The sequence below is a fragment of the Bos indicus x Bos taurus genome, chromosome 11 (assembly GCF_003369695.1).
Source record: "Bos indicus x Bos taurus breed Angus x Brahman F1 hybrid chromosome 11, Bos_hybrid_MaternalHap_v2.0, whole genome shotgun sequence".
NCBI classification, from domain to species: Eukaryota; Metazoa; Chordata; class Mammalia; order Artiodactyla; family Bovidae; genus Bos; species Bos indicus x Bos taurus.
In genome coordinates this window covers 40,500,884-40,522,817 of record NC_040086.1, presented here as the reverse complement: position 1 = coordinate 40,522,817, position 21,934 = coordinate 40,500,884, and the positions used below count along the sequence as shown (strand labels likewise).

Genomic DNA, 21,934 nt, shown 5'->3' with positions numbered 1-21,934 from the left:
TTCTGTATACAGTAAACATTAAGTTCTTAACCTTGATTGATGATTGTTTAAATTAAAGAGTTGATATTGTTCATTGTCAGCCAAATAGACAAATAGCAGCAACTCAAGGTAAATTAAATGTTCCATTTTTGACCCAAGGAGGTTTTAAGTTTGTATTTTTTTTTTGGCAGAAAATTCACATTTTAGAGGGAAAAGAGATTTTACAATGCTTTTGGTTGTGTTCTATTATTTTTACATATAAAACAGCCAGAGAAGTTAAATGACTTGTCCAAGGTCAGGAGTTAATTAGCAGAACCATAAACCAAAGAAAGCTAAGATCTCTGCCTGCATTTACTTTGAGATAATCACATGACTTGTAAAAATTGCATGCAAATTGTTTTTCTAGTGATTGCAGCAGTTATAATCAGAAGAACATCATCTCATAGTTTGAATTGTCTGAAGTAGGGCTTCTTCTGTAATCTCAGCCAGATCTTCCTTTCTTCCCCCACAAGTTAGAGCATAGTTATATGTTTATATGGTTTCCTTGTATTTACCTTTGTGATATCAGTTCTGCATAGCCAGATTCCATCAGTCAGAGCATACAATGACAGGTTTATTTTTAGCCAGCCTGTCAAAATTAAATGTTAATTCTTTTTGAAGCATTGATTTCAAATGGGTTGATGTTTGTAACAAATACTGTTGTGATCATTTTTTGTGCCCTTTTGCTATGCAGAGAAGTAGTTAAAAATAAAAGGTTGAAAAAAGTGAAAGTCTAAAACTTAGGTTATTTTGTCAAATGAGAGAAAAGAGTTTTCCTAAAATGAGTTTTCTTTTTAGTAAATTTAGCTTTTTAAAGAAAAGAAGTGAGCATTTTAAAAATTAAATATGACTTTTAAGAATCCAAACTGAATCTTAGAGAAATCATATACTAGAATTCTCTAATAACAAAATTGAGTTTAAGGAAGCTATCTTTTGTCTTTGTTAATTTAGAATTGTGGTTAGTCCTTTGGCTGTCACTTCTTGTATAAAACTATTGGGGGATTAGTTTTCTGTTTATCAACCATGAAAAGATTTTTCTTAAAACTAATATTTTTTTTCCTTCTTTTTATTTGTCTTCTTGCTAAAATTAAATGCAACATTTGTTGTGGAAAATACTTTAATTGATAACTATATGTGTTCATTTTGTGCATTTCTTGATTCTTTTAACAAGTATTGCCTCTTTAAATAGTGACTGAGGCTGTTTGAGGTTAAATTTTAGACTGAAAAGAAATGAAATATCAACCATTTTGATTTTTCATTTTAAAGATAAAGAAACTGAGATTCAGTGTGGTTTGCCCCTCAAATCACATTAGCAGCTGCCCAGAAACTGACTTAATTCATTACTCTGTGTTCAAAACTGATTGGTTTGGCATCCCCACATCACTACACTTTGTACCTCTTGAGCTTGTTGACTGTTTATCGGCTCTTAACACCTTTATAATAGTAGATCCAAAATATATATGATACATTTGCATTTATAGAAATACTTTTCCTAATATATACAGTTTTCCTAAAATATTTATGTGAAATTGTCACAGTGAAACAAAAAGGACCCTAATTTTATGCTTTTTTAGTACCCTGCTGAATCACCAGATTGTGTTGTGGATTTTCCTGTTCCATTTTCTGTTTCCTGGACACCACAGGTAAATTCTTAAATTTATTTTAAGTAGCTAAAAAGCATTTTAAGTGGCCATTATAAAGTGGTTTTTTCAGTTTTCTTTAAACATTTATGAATAAACAGGATTTTGAGAGTGCTGCTTTCATATTTCCTAGCAGTTGATGTCCATTCTCCCTGCCCTCTGACTCTCCCCGCCTCCTTCCTCATCCTCCAAACACACCCACACAGACACCCCATTCAGCCTTTACATCTTTATGCTTCATTTTAAATAAACATGAAAAAGCTCTGTTGACAGAAATTGTCCTTTAATTTTAAATCTGAAGGAGCTCTTTTATAAAGCAGTGAGCAGTAGGTTAAAAATTGGGTGAAATTTTCCAGACATAATATCAGAGAATCTTTTTCAGAGGACAATGAGTTAAGACTGAAAATATAAATCCTGCCATTTCTATTCAGTTTTTATTGTTTTAAAGTATTTGTCCTTTGTTTGTCCTTGAACTTATACTATATTCTTTTTGCATATGCTTTGGAATATTCTTACTTTGATTCTTTCTCCTGCTCCTGTCAGTTTAATTTCTCAATACATTGGTGATATCTAACAAGTTAATGTATTTAAGAGTGCACTGTAAATTGTACCATTATGTAGATAAAACGTGGTATGATTATCAATAGTTCTGTCATCAACATTGACATGTGTGACTTTTAAACATCTGGCAGGATGGTGGTTAGGTTCAAAGAGAAATCTAATGACAGGTAATCTAATGTCTCACCAAGTAAGTCGATACCAAAATGAAGAGAATCTTTCTATTCTTATGCAAAGTGAAAAAAATTCCTAGTGACATTTAACAAATACTCTCTGAGTAGAGGCTACCCTTATTTTTGTTATGAAATTTTGGTAGGTTCAAGTGAAAATTTATGCTTACATTTAAATTCTAATATATAGAGTAAAGTAATTGTCTTGTTAGTTTAAAAAAAAAAAAAAAAAAGCCTAACAGCATTTACATTGTTTTATGAGGTTTCAAATATTAAATTATACCATCTACATTTAAAATATATTTTTGTCATTTTCTTCTTTAAAAACAAAACAGTCTCCCTCCTTCCAATAGAAATCAAGAAAACACAGCAAAATATAGGTGATGAAAAACACTATGATTTGCTTTTGGTATTGTGATATATGTTATAAATACATAAGAAATACTGTGGTTTTTTTTTTAAGAATTGGAATTGTACATAAATTGAATAGTTTTTGAAAAATATGACTATACATTTTCAGTTTTCCTCTATAAATTTTATATATTATGTGAGATCATGAGATAACATTGTACCTAGATTGTATTACTCTTTCCATATGTTATCTCTAGATTATAATTTAATATTTATCAAAATCCCAAGGTTGAAGAATGTTTTTGATTAATTTCCTAGTTTTCTTTTTTAACATGTTTAATCATGCAAGTTTTCCCCAGACTTTAATCTGCAAAGAAGTTCACATCTCCACAAAAGGACTGTTAGCAGTTACCTTATCCTGCCATTTAACAAAATTAGTTTGTGACTCTAACACTACAAAATCTTAAGAGCAATTTCTTCTAAATTTTGTGTCCCTCCTTAACACCAGCTAAGTACCTTGCACATACAAGCATGGAATAAGTGTTTATAATATTAATTCAAATCCAGATTTAGATTTAATTGTGTCATACGTCAGGTTTTCTATTTTGTATTAGTTCTAAGAATACACAATTAATTAGTAGTAACTGGAATTGCATCTTTTTTTTTTTTAATTAAAAGAACATATTAAAATTCTTAGTATAGTACAGATAAAAATTTAGATATCATTTTAACCACAACTCACATTTGACATGTTTAATATTTATCACATTTGTTTCAGATATATTTTTGTCTCTCTTTTAGGAATAAAATGTTCTGGGACTTAAAATTTTGTTCCTCTTCTACTCTCCTTTCCTTTCTTTCCTTCTGTCCCTTTCTAGAGGAAAATCTTTTGCCTGGAATTGATGTGTATGATATCCATGCATACTCTTTTGCTACATTTGTTTATGCCATATTCTATAGTATTTTCAGTCTTTTTTAAACAACGTTGTTTCTGAGATTCACCCATGATCTGTGCCTGTATAGTACATTTTAAGTGCTTTATATCATTTCATTATATGAATCCATCAGTTAGTTTATTCAGTGTCCTAATGATGTGGTTGATCATAATTTCTTGCACAATTTCTTACTAAACAGTGCTGCTGTAAACATCTTTCTATGTTTCCTTTTATACATGTGACACTTTTAGAATGGTTTATGCTTTGAAGTGGAAATGCTGGATTGTAAGGAGTGTACCTCTTTGAGATTACTAAACATTGCCAAGTTATTTTCCCAAATTTGTTGTATAGCTTTATACTCCTACCCAGCAATGCATAGTAATTTCTACTTTCCCACACCCTTTCTAAGTCATTCTGATTTTACTCTGATCCTAATTGCTATCAAGAACTGATACTCTTTATTGTTGTGTTTATAATCTTTGCCTACTTAAATTTTTGTCTTTTATTATAAGCAATCCTTACATACTTTGGATACTAATTATGTATTGGTTATATGGGATATAAGTGTCTTATCCCTGTGGCATGCTTTTTAACTTTGATATATTTTGTCAATCAGAAGTTTAATATTCAATGTGGTCACATTTATCAGTCTCTTCGTTGTGATTTCTGCTTTATGTGTCTTGAATGAGAAAATTTTTTGTATCTTGTTTTAAAAAGATATTCATTGAAAGTTTATTGTAAAAGTTATACTTTCTTCACATTTAAATATGAGATAGGAATTATATTTACACTTGCCTTTTTTACATATGCTTATAAAATTTGGATGTATCTTCATTTGTGGAGGTCTGATTTTATTTTTCTTTTCCATGTACTACTAAAATTGTCCATTGTTAGAGTTTAGCTGTACATTGTTAAGCATTTTGCTGCTATTTCCAGATGAACTCTTGAGTGTTTTAGACATGATGAAAGTGTTGGCAGTGTTAGTTTATGTTTGAAAGTGTGAAGCAACATCAAACTTCTTTGCTGTGTGTGATCTTTTTTCATTGACCTATTGGAAACAATTCTGCTTGTGAGAATTACTATCTTTTTCCTTTTTTAAAACAATTTTTAAACAGTTGTGGTTCTTAAAGAATTGTAGTATTGTAGTCTAATGGCAAACTTACATTTAAAAGATTGTAAGCAGGTGCCAGATAATTGATTTTAAAAAATTCCCTGTCTCCTTTTTGTACATTTCCTATTTGGATTCAGTGTTTCTGGACTTTAAACTTGGAAGCTCTTTATTTTCCTTTCTTCTGTAAAATAATAGGCATGACTTTGTGGCATCCATATTAAAAATGGGTAATTTTCCTTATGGTCCCTGTCTTCCTGCTGGGTTGATAATGTTTTGATGTATTTTTCTTTTGCTCTGATGAGAGGTCTGCTGCTGCTGCTCTGACATATCCATTTGGATGAATAATTATAACTTGCACAATGTCAAGCTGAAGATGGTGGGGTTTTGTGCGTCATGACAAGCCTAGTAGCCAGTGCAGGTGTCTCACAGCATGATCAGCAACAGCCAGTGTATTCTGGCTCCGAGGAGGCATTTAGAGTGGGAAGAAATGAGCACCAAGGGCAAGGCTGCTGCTTCTACTGCTGCCGCGCTATGTGCCAAAGAAACACAAAGTGCTTCTCAAAGACAAGTGACTGCACACCTCTTCTCACATATTTACTTTGTTTACCCAGTCAGCTTTCTTTTACAGATTTCAGCGTAGGAATGTAAGAGCATGTCACGATTTTTATCTTATTCTACTTCCCAACATCACAAACTCTCTAAAATGTATCTAATCTGCTGCCCTTTGGACTTGTATATCTAGATCATATATATGAATCATGTTGACTGATAAGACCATAGGATGCTCTAATGTAAGATTTTACATGCATTGACATTAGTGATTCTGTAAAAACATAATTACTTTTCTCCAGGTCGCTGATCAACCCAAAATAGATGCTACAGTTATCTGTAAATATGCCATCAAGTGTAGACTTCAGTGCACTAGCCTCGTCATGCTGACTGGAATTTTCAGAGGTTGGATATGATATAGTAAACAGTGGTCATTATATTTTTTTATCATGTAAATATCATATTCTTGGGAGTAATGCCATAAATATAAGAAGAGCAAAACTAATGATAAAGCCTGTGGCTGATAATCTAATGGTGAATGAAGAAATTGTAATTAAAGGAAAACAGTCCTATTACATAGCAGTGAGCATGATCCATTAGTTAGAGCAACAAACTAGCAGTTGGGTATCCTTGGTTCTGTTTACAGTTCAGCTATTGACTTAATTATATAATCTCAAACAAATCACAAGGCTGTTCTTTGCCTCAGTTCGTATGTATATGGAAATAGTGAACTTTTTGTAAGAGATGTTAAGAAAATAAATTTCAGATCAGATCAGTCACTCAGTTGTGTCCGACTCTTTGCGACCCCATGAATCACAGCACGCCAGGCCTCCCTGTCCATCACCAACTCCCGGAGTTCACCCAAACTCATGTCCATCCAGTCAGTGATGCCATGCAGCCATGTCATCCTCTGTCATCCCCTTCTCCTCCTGCCCCCAATCCCTCCCAGCATCAGAGTCTTTTCCAGTGAGTCAACTCTTTGCATGAGGTGGCCAAAGTGTTGTAGTTTCAGCTTTAGCATCATTCCTTCCAAAGAAATCCCAGGGCTGATCTCCTTCAGAATGGACTGGTTGGATCTCCTTGCAGTCCAAGGGACTCTCAAGAGTCTTCTCCAACACCACAGTTCAAAAGCATCAATTCTTCGGCGCTCAGCTGGTTTAAAACAAATGGAGTGATAGATGGAGAAAACACTCAGTATCATACTGTATGGATCCTAAAGATACTCTGCTTTTTTGATCTACTGGATTATCTTTCTTTCCATTTTTTCTCTGCTGTCCTTGTTGGAGAACTCATAGAACTGGATTTTTGTTCATTCTTTAATTGGTTAATTAAATATACTTTTGGTTTCTTGGCCATCTTATTGTTGCTACAGTGGTATGGATAAAAAGACATCAACGGAATCATAACAAAGAAACTTAGTTCATTACTGAGACTATGTGATGTGATTGACCTGTGTGATATGGTATCCTATTGAACTCAGTAACTTGCTAACTGCTTCTCTTTCTTTTTCAAAAATAACATGTATTTTAAAAGTACCCCTACATTGATTCTAAAAAAAAAGAAAATAAAAGCAAGCAAAATTTTAAAAATGTGAAATCACCTTTAATGCCTTCATTTATAGAGTTGGGATGTCACTGGTTAATCTGAACCTGTGCTTATCACTTAACAAAATATTTCATTTTTTGGAAATATTATTGATAATGCTGTGCATTTATTATTCCAGATAATCTTTAGGACAATTTAGTTTTTAGTTATAATCGGGTTTACATTTATCCATACAATTAAGAACTAATATATTCACAGTCTAGGAACTGATTAGCTCTACATTTATTTAGGTCCCCCAGTTAAGTAGCTATAGTTTCTTAATCCACATCTTGTACATTTTTGTTGAGTTTATTCCTACTTATAGTATAGTTTTTGTTGCTATTGCCTATTTGGTCTTTTTTTAAAATCGTGTTTTCTAGTTTATAATAGGGAAAGCTATTGATTTTTTTTAAACTGTATACTCTAATAAAAGTAGTATATGAACATAGTTTAAAGAGTTAGATTTACAAGGTTTTTTTTTTGTTGCTGTTGTTTTCTTTTCAGACAAAACAGCATGACCTAGCATCCTTCCCACCTTTTTCTCCCTCTCCAGGGCCAACCATTTTTAATTGCTAGCTGATCCTTTTGGTGTTACAATGTAATTTGTATTATTACATGCTCTTGTAATTATACTACCTTTTGTTTGTTGGTTTGGTTTGGCCATTATCTGTTAACTTACCACTGTAGGTAATGAGGAATTTGCTATTTCATTTTGTTATTTCTTCTGCCTTTCCCCCACTCCAAACACATATAAATACTTCCTGTGTTCTTTTTCTTCTCAGATGGTTATCTTGTAATTTTGATTATCAATATTCTGTTTACATTATTATGGTGAGCATATACGTATACTATGCGGAGATAAGCTTTCTTGGTGGCTCAGAGGTTAAAGCGTCTGCCTGCGATGTGGGAGACCTGGGTTCGATCCCTGGGTTGGGAAGATCCCCTGGAGAAGGAAATGGCAACCCACTCCAGTATTCTTGCCTGGAGAATCCCATGGGTGGAGGAGCCTGGTGGGCTACAGTCCACAGGGTTGCAAAGAGTCCGAAACGACTGAGCGACTTCACTTGGACGCAGAGATAAACCATGTAGTTAATTAGTATTCAATATTATTTTTCCTTTGTTGCCCCAGTTTTTGTTACCACCTAGAGTTAACAATCGGAGAAGGCGATGGCACCCCACTCCAGTACTCTTGCTTGGAAAATCCCATGGCCGGAAGAGCCTGGTAGGCTGCAGTCCATGGGGTCGCTAAGAGTTGGACACGACTGAGCAACTTCACTTTCACTTCTCACTTTCATGCATTGGAGAAGGAAATGGCACCCCACTCCAGTACTCTTGCCTGGAGAATCCCAGGGATGAGGGAGCCTAGTGGGCTGCTGTCTATGGGGTCGCACAGAGTCGGACATGACTGAAGCAACTTAGCAGCAGCAGCAGAGTTAATTAACAATGGTCTATTTCATTTTCTTAGTTTTCTGTGTATTTAAAACTCATTCAATCCACAATTTTCCATCAGTTGTCTAAATCTACTCTTAATCATCTACATGGGGTTTCCTATTAGCTTTACTTTCTGGTAAATTTCATCAATGTTTTCTGGTAACCTTCCTTTTGAGTTTTTTTTTTTTTTTTTAATACAGTCATGTTAATTTCTAAGAGTTTACTTCATTGATATATCTTCTTTTGTCCCCAGAGATACTAATAATATATATCTTTTTTCCCATCTGAATAGTTTCTGTTTCCTTGAGTTGCTTTTTCTTACCGTCTGTGGTTATTTGCTCATGATTAAAAGTCAGCTATTATAAACTACTTGAAGGCTCTAAGTACATGACTGGGGGCTTGTCAATTGTGAACCTCATTGTAGAATCACCTGAGTAGATCTCAGAATAGATTACCCCAGATGTCAATATTTTAGGTCTTTTTGATTGATTGGTCAGATTTGTTGAAGAAGACTCTTTTATTTAGCCTTCTGCCTACAAAAGTTACTGAGCAAACAGAAGATGCTCCCTTATGGCAAGAGTGGACCAACACTGCTGGGCAAGCAGCAGCAGTCTAGGTTAGTAACAGTTAAGCCGCTTTCAATATACATTTACATTATGTTGTATAATTGTATAAACACACCCACATCCATGTGTGACAAGTAATTGGTATCTCTCTCTTTGTATGTTGAGCTACATATACTCTATAAAGACAGTATTTCTATTTATATGCAATAGTCAGGAAGTATTCTGGTGTTGAAAAATGAAATAGAGATGATTAATGCAAAACAACCACCATCCTCACCAGGCTCTCTGGTTGTGGTAGATGACTATATATACATTGTAACATAAGTAACAAACTAACATAACATATACCAAGTAATATATATATACATTGTAACAATATTTCTCAACAGAAATATTGAGAAATACTGTTTGGTCTTACAGTGTGCTGGTTAATGTATTACTAATACTTGGACTATAGTTTGGAGGAAACCAATAAAATATTCTTATATAGCAAGTGTCCTAGGTAAAAGAAAATACATAAGTATCAGTCTCCAAATGGCTTCTTAACATTGTGATTTATATTTTAAAATGCTTTTGGATAAAAAGGATTGTCTTAGCTTATCAGGAAAGCAATTTTATTTCAACACAAACACAATTTTTTAACATTCTCTACCTCATATTTTGTCACTGTCAGGGACTCTAGAAAATTAATATACTATGTCTTTGTACTTTTTTTTTTTAATCCAAGGGCTATTTTAAAATATGTGAATATTGGTATATATATGTGTGTGTGTGTTTTAAGCCATCCGTTTGGAAGAACAGATACCCGTATTGAAAATAGAGTTCCAGTAGACAGAAGACAGAAATGATAATTCAAATATGAAAGATGCTAATTCAAGTGTGATCTGCTAGAATCACTGATTAATACTCTTAGCTATATATACTTACTCTCATCCTCTTTTTGTGCTTAAAAAAAATGTTGAATATGAGAAGCCAAACTAACTTAGCAGATGGATATAATGAAGCAAACCAGAATTTTGGAGTTGGTAGATAGCAGAGGCAATGGAACAGTATTTGTTTTCTTTTTTTTTAAGTGATGTTCCTGTTAGCATGTAGTTCCCTGGCTCTGGCTGTGAAGGTAACATTGATAGCCAACAACACACACATTTTATTAGTCTTGACCTTCTTGAAAGCAAAGATTTTTGTGAACATTTATTTCCTTATTTTGTTGTTTTTAGTGTGAATAATAACAATTAGATATAGTCAACTTTTTGATGAGGGTAGAGTAGAACCTTTTTGTGGTATGTCCTACCTAGAACAAAAAGCTAAACTAGTTTGCTTTTTTCTGATTGGCTTAATTTTTTTTTTTTATGTGGAACTTTATTTTAATACAAAGTAAAGGAAGTTAAAAACAGTTAACATGGAATATTAGAAATGTATTTGAACCAAATAGTAAGGGGTCTTAAGTAGCATTGTACAAGACGTGGTTTTTCTCAGAGTTAACAATCAGAGATATAAATGGATAAACAGCTACAGGGGTTTGTTCATCAGTCAGGCTCAGGCTGTCATGGTATTGTAGGCCTATCCTGGCATTCTTAGCATCTTTATTATTTTTTAAAGTTGTGATAAGAAACACAAAATTTACTATCTTAACCATTCTTAAAGGTGCAGTTCAATGGTATAAAATACATTCATCAAGTTGTTGGTGACCTTTACTACCATTCATCTCCAGAACTCTTTTCAAATCTTGTAAAACTGAAACACTATACCCATTAAACAGTAACTCCCCTTCTCCTCTTCACCAGTGTCTAGCAGCCACCATTCTAGTTTCTAACTCTGTAGTTTGACTTGTTAAGTACCTTACGTAAGTGGAATCATGCTGCATTTGTCTTTTTTGACTGGCTTATTTCACTGAGCATAATATGCTCAAGGTTCATACAAGTTGTAGCATATGTCAGAATTTCCTTCCTTTTTAAGATTGAAAATATGCCATTACATGTATATAACCACATTTTGTTTATCCTTCCTCCACTGATGGACTTAAATTGCTTTCACATTTTAGCTCATGGGAATAATGCTGCAAGTGAACATGGATGTGCATATATAGCTCTATGAGTTCCCACTTTTAATTGGTAACTAAATTACCAATAATTAATTGGTAATTTTATCTTTAATTTTTTGAGAAACTGCTATACTGCTTTCCAGAGCTCCTGTACCATTTTACATTCCTACAACAGTGTACAAGAGTTTCAGTTTCTCCACATCCTCCTAAACACTTACTTTCTGTTAATGAGTGTGAGTGAAATGATCTTATAACAGTTTTGACTTGCATTTCCCTAAGAGATATTGAGTGTCTTTTCATGTACTTATTGGCCATTTCTGTATCTTCTTTGGATAAATGTCTTAGTCAGCCCTTTGCCCAGTTTTATTTATTTTTTTTTAATTTTATTTTATTTTTTAACTTTACAGTATTGTATCGGTTTTGCCATATATCAAAATGAATCCGCCACAGGTGTACATGTGTTCCCCATCCTGAACCCTCCTCCCTCCTCCCTCCCCGTACCATCCCTCTGGGTCATCCCAGTGCACCAGCCCCAAGCATCCAGTATTGTGCATCGAACCTGGACTGGCGACTCGTTTCATATATGATATTATACATATTTCAATGCCATTCTCCCAAATCATCCCACCCTCTCCCTCTCCCACAGAGTCCAAAAGACTGTTCTATACATCAGTGTCTCTTTTGCTATCTCGTATACAGGGTTATTGTTACCATCTTTCTAAATTCCATATATATGCGTTAGTATACTGTATTGGTGTTTTTCTTTCTGGCTTACTTCACTCTGTGTAATAGGTTCCAGTTTCATCCACCTCATTAGAACTGATTCAAATGTATTCTTTTTAAAATAGATTGTTTTTGTTGTTGAGTTTTAAGAGTTCTCCATATTCAAAAGCAGAGACATTACTTTGCCAACAAAGTTCGTCTAGTCAAGGCTATGGTTTTTCCTGTGGTCATGTATGGATGTGAGAGTTGGACTGTGAAGAAGGCTGAGCGCCGAAGAATTGATGCTTTTGAACTGTGGTGTTGGAGAAGACTCTTGAGAGTCCCTTGGACTGTAAGGAGATTCATCCAGTCCATTCTGAAGGAGATCAGCCCTGGGATTTCTTTGGAAGGAATGATGCTGAAGCTGAAACTCCAGTACTTTGGCCACCTCATGTGAAGAGTTGACTCATTGGAAAAGACTCCGATGCTGGGAGGGATTGGGGGCAAGAGGAGAAGGGGACGACAGAGGATGAGATGGCTGGATGGTATCACTGACTCAATGGACGTGAGTCTGAGTGAACTCCAGGAGTTGATGATGGACAGGGAGGCCTGGTGTGCTGCGATTCATGGGGTCGCAGAGTTGGACACGACTGAGCGACTGATCTGATCTGATCTGATATATTCTAGATATTTATCCTTTATCACATACATGATTTGCAAGTGTTTCTCCCATTCTGTGTGTTGTCTTTTTACTCTGTTGCTGTTGTCTTCTGATGCACAAAAATTGAAAATTTTCATCAAGTCTAACTTTTCTTATTGTTGCCAGTGCCCTTGGTTCTATACTGAAGAAATCATTGCCGGATCCAGTGTCATAGAGCTTCTGCCCTCCTGTGTTTTTTCTGAGAGTTTTATACTTAAACAGCTCTTAAATCTATGTCTTTGATCCATTTTAAGTTACTTTTTGTATATGGTACTAGATAAGGGGCCAACTTAATTATTTTGCATATTGATATCCAGTTTTCCTAGCTCCATTAGTTGAAAAGATTGTTCTTTTCTCATTGAATGATCTTGACACTTTGTCAGAAATGATTTGATCATGTATATGAGTGTATATTTCTAGGCTCTCTCCTGCTCCCTTTGTATTTTATCTGTCTGTATGCTAGTATCACATTGTTTTGATTCCTGTAGCTTTACAGGAAGTTTTGAAATCAGAAAATGTGATTTCCACTTTGTCCTTTCCACTGTTTTCCTCCATGTTTGTTATTCTTTTTCAAGATTGTATGGCTATCCAGGGTTTCCTAAGATTCTATCAGTTTTAAGATGGGGTTTTCTGTTTGTGCCCCCAAAAAATGTCATTGGGATTTTGATAAGGATTGCATTGTCTTCCAGTTCATGAATGTGGGTTGAGATTCCTTTTATTGATGTCTTCTGTTAATTTTTATCAGGAGTGATATAACCATTTGTGTTTTCATTTTATGTCCTTAACCTTCTTGGTTAATTACTAAGGCTTTTTTTGTTTTGTTCTGTTTTTTGATGATATTGTAAGTGAAATTGTTTTCTTAATTTCTTTTTTGGGTTGTTTATTATTGGTGTTTGGAAATGTAACTAGTGGTCAAAGAGGTATCCTGGCCCTTTGCTGAATTAACTTCTTAGTTGCAAAGAGTCGGACGTGACTGAGCGACTGAACTGACTGACTGAAAGACAGCCTCTTTATACTTACCTAAAAATTAGTTAGGAAGTATTTTACCCTTATCAGTTTTTTTGGAGAAGTCTGAGAAGTATTGGTGGTTGTGGTTGTCGTTCAGTCAATAAGTCAAGTCCAACTCTTTGTGACCCCAGGACTGCAGCACTCAAGGCTTCCCTGTCTTTCACTATCTTCCAGAGTTTGCTCAAATTATGTCCATTGAGTCGGTGATGCCACCTAACCATCTCATCTTGTGTCACCGTCTTCTTCCCCCCACTCTCAATCTTTCCCAGGACCAGGGTCTTTTCCAGTGAGTCAGTTCTTTGCATCAGGTGGTCGAAAGTATTGGAGCTTCAGCTTCAGCATCAGTCCTTCCAATGAATATTCAGGGTTGATTTCCTTTGGGATTGACTGGTTAGATCTCCTTACTGTCCAAGGGAGTCTCAGGAGTCTCTCTAGCACCATATTTTGAAAGCATCAGTCTCTGGCGCTCAGCCTTATGGTCCAAGTCTCACATATGTACATGACTACTAGAAAAACCATAGCTTTGACTATATGGACCTTTGTCAGAAGACTGATGTCTTTGCTTTTTAATATGCTAACTTTGTCATACGTTTCCTTCCAAAGAGCAAACATCTTCTGCAATCACTGTCCACAGTGATTTTGGAGCCTAAGAAAATGAAATCTGTCATTGTGTCCACTTTTCCCCCTTCTATCTACCATAAAGTGATAAGACTGGATGCATGATCTTAGTTTTTTGAATGTTGAGTTTTAAGCCAGCTTTTTCACTCTCGTCTTTTCACCCTCATCAAGAGGCTCTTTAGTTCCTCTTTGCTTTCTGCCATTAGAGTGGTATCATCTGCATATCTGAGGTTGATGATATTTTGTTAAGTTCTTTAAAATGTTTGGTATAATTCATCGATGACACTATCAAGTCCAGGACTTCTCTGTTGAGATCTTTTGAATACTGATTCAGTCTCCTTACTCCTCATTATTCTATTCAGATTCTCTATTTATTTGTGGTTTAATCTTGGAAAGTTTTGTGTTTCTAGGAATTTATTCATCAAGGCTATGCAATTTGTTGGTATATAATTTTTCATGAAATTTTTTCATAAAATTTCATGAAATTTTTCTGTCTTATAATTCCTGTTTTTGTAGAATGGTAGTAATACCCTACTGATATTTGATTCTAATAATTTGAATTCTCTTTTTTTCTTAGTCAATTTATCTAAAAATTTGTCTACTTTTTGAACTTTTAAAAGAATCAGCCTTTGGTTTCATTGATTTTTCTGTTGTCTTTCATTCTCTATTTTACGTATCTCTTCTCTAATCCTTTCTTTCTGCTAGCTTTGAGTTTAAGTTAGGTTGTTGATGGTGAACTTTTTCTTGTTTTTTAATGTATGTATTTATAACTATAAATATCCTCTTTACTACTACTTTTGCTACATTCTGTAAGTTTTAAATGCTGTGTTTTCATTTTTTGTCTCTTTTTTCTAATCGGGCTTCCCTTGGCTCAGTGGTAAAGAATCTGCCAGCCAATTCAGGAGACGTGGGTTCGATCCCTGGGTCAGGAAAATCTCCTCCAGAAGGAAATAGCAACCCACTCCAGTATTCTTGCCTGGGAAATTCCACAGAGAAGCCTGGTGGGCTACAGTCCTTGGTGTAAACAACAACAACAGTCAATTTTCTGATTACACTGTGATTTCTTATTTGATCCATTGATCAAGAGTATGTTGTTCAATTTCCATAAATTTGTGGATTTTCCAGTTTTCTATTACTGATTTATAACTACATTCAGTTGTGGTTGGAAAAGATACTTTATATGGTGTCTTTTTTCAGATGTGTTCATATCTGTTTTATAGCTTGGAACATGATATGTGCATTTGGGAAATATGTACTTTTGTTACTGTGTGGAATATTCAATATATGTCTGTTAGATCTTGTTGGTTTGTTGTGTTGCTCAAGTACTCTGTTTCCTTATTTATCTTTCTGGTTGTTCTGTTGTTGAGAGCAGGGTATGGATGTCTCCCAAATATTATTGTACAACTATTTCTCTTCAGTTCTATTAATTTTTGTTTCATGTTTTGATGGCTGTTATGAGCTGCATCAAAGTTTGTAATTCTTATAAATTTGTGCTGAATAGAACCTTTTATTAATACATAATATTCTTCTTTGTTTCTTATAATCTATTTTGATTTAAAGTCTATTTTGTCTCATATTAGTATAGCCACTCCTGTTTCTTTTGGTGATTGTTTACATGGAATATCTTTTTTCATTTTTTCAGTTTCAGCTCATTTGTGTCTGTGGATCTAAAGTGAGAATGTTATCGATAGCATGTAGTTGTATACCCACCCGGCCAATATGTCTTTTGATTAGAGAGTTCAATCCATTTACATTTATAGTTTAATACTGATAAGGAGGCACTTAACCTGTCATTTTGCTTTAGAGTTCAATTGATTTTTTTGGAGGTTAAACATTTAAATTCCTTTTGTCATATATTGTCCTGGATATTCTATATTTCCTCTATGGTTACTGTTAGGATTACATTTAACATCCTGAAGTTATAATCCTCTGATTTATACCAGCTTAACTTCAATAATACACAAACTTTGGTCCTTTACAGCTCTATACTGACCCTTATCAATTGTCAAAAATTACATATTTACATAGCGTGTGTTCAAAACCATAAACTAATAATTCTTTTAAATGCATTTGTCTCTTAAATTATGTAGGAAATGAAGTGTGAAGTTACAAACCAAAGTTCCTGTTACATTAGCTTTGAGTAGAATAATTCTTAGTTTTAAAACATACGTTAAACTCTTAAATCATGTACCAAAGAAGGAGTGGGGTTAACAATCATTTTTATAATAATACTGCTTTTATTATTTGCCTCATGTACTTACCTTTACCGAGATCTTTAAATCCTCATAGGGCTCGTGTTACTGTCTAGTGTCCTTTCATTTCCACTCACAAGACTTTTTTTTTTAACATTCCTTAAAGGACAGGTCTAATGGTAGCAGACTCCTTTTGTGTATCTGGGAATGGCTTCATTTCTCACTACATTGATGGGTAATTTTGCCAGCTTTAGGATTTTTTGTGAATTTAAAAAAAATTTTAGCACTTTGAATACATCACCCACTGTTTTCTGCTCATCAAATTTCTGATGAGAAATCTGCTGATAGTTTTTGAGAATCCCTTGTATGTGATGAGTCACATCTCAGTCTCTTTGAAGGCTGTCTTTTGAAAGCTTGATTTTAATGTGTCTTTTGTGGATCTCTTGGAGTTCATTGAGCTTCTTTGATGTGTATATTTATGTACGTCACCAAATTTGGGGATTTTTTAGTCATTATTTCTTCAAATATTCTTTCTGCCATTTTTTCTTCTTCTTCTGGGATCCCACAATCCACATATTGGTTAACTTGATGGTGTTGTACAGTCTCCTTAAACTCTGTGCACTTTTCTTCCATCTTTTTCTTCCTACTTCTCAGACATAGTAACTTCTGTTGTCCTGTCTTTATTTTCACAGATTTTTTTTTTGTCTGTTCAAACTCATCTTTGGATTCTCTTAGTGAATTTTTCATTTTAGTTATTGTTATTTTCTTTTTATGTTTTTTTCAAGGTTTTCTTTTTCTGTATTTTTTATACATTGGTTCTCTACATGTTACTTTAAAGCATATGTATCAGTTGTTTCAACTTTTTTGTCTAGTGGAGATACTCTCAGGTCTATTTTTGGGAGCTGTTTGTTTTTTCTGTTAATTTATGTTTTTCCTTTGAGTCAGGGCTACACTTTGTTTTTGATGCCCTGTGATTTTGTTGTTGTTGAAAACTGGAAATTTTAATCATATAATGTGGTAACTATAGAAATTGGATTGTCCCCTCTCCCCAGGGAGGAAAGATCAAATTCTCTCCTGTTTTTTGTCAATTTTTGTGTGTGTGTGTGTGTGTGCGTGTGTGTGTGCGTGTGTGTTCTTGATTGTTGTAGGCCATCTTCTTGTCTAGGATCAGCCTGAGGTATAAACTTAGGGTCTTTTTTGAACCTGTACCTTTCCCTGGGCATGCAGAGTGACTTCCTAAATTTTCCTGTAATGGGAGTTGCCTTTTTTTTCTTTCAGTTGTGTTCCAATACAGTTGACATATTGCACTGGGTAAGTGTGAGCTGTATAGCATATTGATTTGACGTATATGCATCATGAAATGAATAGCAGAATAAGTTTAGTGACTGTCCATCTCATATAGATAAAAAAAAGGCAAAAATTATTTTTTCTTGTGATGAGAACTTTTAGAATTTACTTTTAACAAGTTTCATATACAAGTGTTAATTATATCAATCATGTATATTACATCTCTAGTATTTACTATAACTGAAATTGGAAGTTTGTACCTTTTGACCACCTTCATCTGATTCTTCTACCCTCCACCCTGCCCCCTCCTCTAGTAACCACAAATATGATCTCTTTTTCTGAGTTTGTTGTTTGAAGTATAATTGACCTACAACACTTTGTTAATTTCTAGTGCACAATATACAGTGATTCAGTATTTCTGTACATTTCAAAAACATCACCATTGTAAATCTAGTTTGCCATCTGTCCACATACAAAGATACTACAATAATATTGACTATATTCCCCACATTGTACATTTCACCCCCATGACTCATTTATTTTGTAACTGGAAGTTTATAGGTCTTAATTTTCCTCACCTATTTTCACTGATCCCAGTTGAGTTGCTTTGAATGTTAGTCTTTAATACCTGACACTCAGAAGAGGAAAAAGAAAAATGAAAAGGGGGGAAGGGGCAGTGACTCACAGTACTCTGCAAGTCACTTTTGCAGGAGATTGAAGGAAGTGAAGGAAGAACAGTTGAAGGAAGTGCAACAGCGATATCCAGCTGCTTCTTTGTCTTTTCCTCTGAGATGAGAAGTGGCAACCAGTCATCAGATCACAGACACGTGATATTTGGAGGACACATCCTGTTCTTACCCTGACTCATGTAGACTGTGTGCAAGGTGCTCATGTAGTGTGTGCAGAGCTGCCTGTCAGGGAGCAGGGTGACGGGTAGCCCCTGTGAAGCTGAGCTGAAATTGACCAGAGTTGCAAGCCTTCAGTGGACTTGAGAGTTCCAGAATAGTTTCTGACAGTGCATTTGTTGTCTAGGTGGGGAGACGGATTCCTACTTTGCTTTCTACTTTGTAGTCTACCCAGAATCCTCATCTAATTAGCTTTACTTTTTTTTTTCTTTTTTGATGGTCTACAATATAGGATAGCTTTGGACTACATTGGAAGTGCCTATACATTTTCAACACACACCTGACAGAATTTATTTGCTTCTCTTTCCCTGTCTCCCTTATCTTTTTTATAAGCAGAGTTGCTACATTCTGTAATGGCTACACATGGAGTGAGTATGTTTCATTAGATTTTGGGCATATATACTCCACATGTCTTAAGAATAGTAGCAAGCGGTCAGTTATAGTAAAAGTAAACTATAAGAAGAGTTGATGTGTGCCGTATGGATTATATGCCAGAGAACAGTATTTGATTAAATAGATTTAGTTATACCTACAGAAAGAGTTGAGAACATCAATGAAGCTTGCAAATAAGAGCAAATGAACTGATATTTAAGAGATTTATCATCTCTTTAAAGATATTGGGAATATTGCAATTAATATTAAAATTAAATTTCTCTAAAAGTTTAATCTCTTGATATTTCCTTATTCTGTTGAAGCTTTTTGAATCCCTCAGAGATAAAGACAAAAATGATTATTAGAGGATTTATCTGCATGTATTATAGGAAAGTATAAAAAAATCAGAATGGAAAGCAACTGTTGCAAGTACCAGAAAATTATGCTATTAATTTAAGTGTCATCAGAGCACAAAAGATCACATTCCAGGACTGTGAGAAAATTATTAAAATACTGGAAATAATAGTACTTAAGATGAAGATATTATACTCTAAGATCTGGTTAAGTGACTGACATTATTATATCACTTCAGGTATTATAAAAGTAACAAAATGCTTTTAAAGATAATAAGCGTTACATTTTGAGATTGGCAGTGTTCACACTTTTCTGCTAAAGTGCTTTCCTAGTTTAACATAATTTAATAACAGTTATGAGGGAATAGCTAACATCTTGGTTCCCATATATATCCTTTCTCCTTTCTTGTTCAATATATACATATACAAGTGATAAAACTTTATTCTCTAAATGGTGGGTTAATGAACAGTTACTCTTCTGCCTTTGTCCTTGGTGTTAGAAATTTGGCTGTTTTGTAAATTGCTATTTTGTAAATTGTTTAGCTCCTAAATGTTGAGAAATATACTACAAATCTGTTGCAAAGAAGGTACTGCTACATAGAGCCATTACTATCCAGAAATCAGATGAGTGTTTTTTAAAACAGCCTGGTGCGTGCATGCTGAGTCATATAGTCATGTCCAACTCGTTGAGACACTATGTCCTGGGTCCATCAGGCTCCTCCATCCATAGATTTTCCAGGCAAGAATACTGGCGTGGATTGCCATTTCCTTCTCCATTTAAATAGTTTTTTTTGAGGTATAATTGATATACATTAAGCTGAATGTATTTAACGTGTATGATCTGGTGATCATTGAGAAATGTTTACATGGGTGAAGTCAACCCCACAATCAAGATAATAAACATTTCCACAGCAACCAAGTTTCCCTTCCCCTTTTGTCCCTCTTGTCCCTCCTCCTGATCCCCAGGCAACTACTGCTCTCCTCTCTAGAGTTTTATGTAATTCTATGTACTTTTCTATGTTAGGTTTCTTTCCTCAGCATAATTAGAGATTTGTCAGTGTCATAGCATGTACTAATAATTCCTTCTTTTTATGCTGAGTAGTACTCCTTTGTATGAATGTAATCACATACTGTTTGTTTACCTATGATGGACCTGTAGGTTGTTTCCAAGATGTTACTGTTATAAATAAGGTACTATGAACATTATATGAATATCATTATATGAATATATGCTTTCATTTCCTTTCAGAAAATACCTAGAGTTAGAATGGCTAGATCACATAGGAGATGTACAGTTTTTTTTTTTTTCCTTCTTGAAAAATACTGTTAAGAGAGCAAAAAGACAAGCTATAGACTAGGAGAAAATATTTGCAAGACATATAGATAATGCACATGTGCTTAGAATATACAAAGAGCTCTGAAAGCTCAGTAATAAGACAACAGCCCCAAATAGGCAGAATTTATATACACACACAGACATATGTATACATGCAATTTGAAATAATCCCTTTTATTACTATTAAAGCTTTATATAAATCAATTTTAAGAGGAAAGTTTATTCAAAATAGGCATATTTAACTCTTGGAGAATTGACCATATGTCAATATGTCACTTCCCTTTTTGGGACATGGCTAAGACTTAGATAATCCTTGCTCCCTACTTCACTTCCTTTGCATCCACTTTTTACTCAGCCTCATTGGTTCAGTTCATTTCATGATTGTGTATCTTGACAAAGCACCTCACCTCAGCTCTACCAACGCTCTTACCCCAGAGCTCTTCTAATGCTGGGACCAGTGATGCCTGTGTGAGCCACCAGGCGTACGTATGTATGCGGATCTGGAATGTGAGAGAATGTGTAACCCCACTTAGAGCAACACGACCAGTCAGGAATGGAAGCCAGTGAATAAATGCTCCTGAATTGTTTCTTGGGTGGCAATTCTGAGGAACTTTCTCCAGAACTTCTCACAGAGCCACCGTTGACCACAGTGACCATCTTGAAAGTACCTCCTTACTTTAGCTTTCTCTCTTCTCTTGTACTCTTTCCAGTCCCTACTCCCTCAGTCCCTAAGATTACTTTGAATAACCTATCTGTACTGCCAGCCCTTGCCTCAGGCTTTGCTTTTTGGGGGAGATTTCCAAGTTAAAATTACCATTGCATATATCACTTAATGTTAGAGCTACAAATAAAGATGATGTAGGACAGTGGTCCAAACACACCAGTTAAACTTATGGCCCACAAATTTACCTTCCTGAAAAAATCCTGGTGTTTGCCTTTTGTGTGTTTCATTTGTTCTTCAAGATTGAACAAAACCTTTGCAGCTCTATGTGACCTTCTAAGCAATATAACTTGACAATTCTTTTAAAAACTCAATTTATTTTAATTCAAAGAGTATACTAATCTCTCAAATGATGTCCTTACCCCTACAGAACTTTTTCTCTACAGTTGTTATCAGCTTCCTTTGACTTGTCACCACTATTTGAAAAATTTTATACACCTTCTATATAATAATGGGTCACAGCCACTAACTTCTTAGCTTATACTTGTTAACCAGTTTCTTTGTCAAACATAAAAAAGAGATCATTAACCTTTCAGTAATCAGGACTAGCATGTTTTGAAGAGTTTAGACTTTAGCATATAAACCACTCAGTGAGTGGTGCCAGTGGAAACCAGAGCACCAATTCCTTTCACTAAATATAGCATTTTCATCTCCTTCCTTATTTGTTGGCAGTATGTCATGAGAAAAGGTGATATCCTTTAGGATTTCCGATATAATCTAGTTTTCTGATGGTTTATTTATTAAACATAAAACAAGAATAACCAACTTTACCTTCCTCTGCTTAAT

The 21,934-nt window shown here is 34.6% G+C and overlaps 1 protein-coding gene across 6 annotated transcripts in view; it reads left to right on the top strand.

Annotated features, from left to right (window-relative positions):
* FANCL (FA complementation group L) overlaps positions 1–21,934 on the top strand; it is an 89,733-nt gene that overhangs the window by 54,596 nt on the left and 13,203 nt on the right. For 4 of the 6 annotated variants that reach the window (XM_027555362.1, XM_027555357.1, XM_027555361.1 and 1 more), the window contains 2 exons: positions 1,593–1,661; positions 17,453–17,485. The exons of 1 other annotated variant lie outside the window; for it this stretch is intronic. In XM_027555362.1, the coding sequence (XP_027411163.1) occupies positions 1,593–1,661; positions 17,453–17,485 (102 nt within the window). The remainder of the gene's footprint in view (positions 1–1,592; positions 1,662–17,452; positions 17,486–21,934) is intronic. One more of the 6 variants, XM_027555358.1, reaches the window with a different exon arrangement.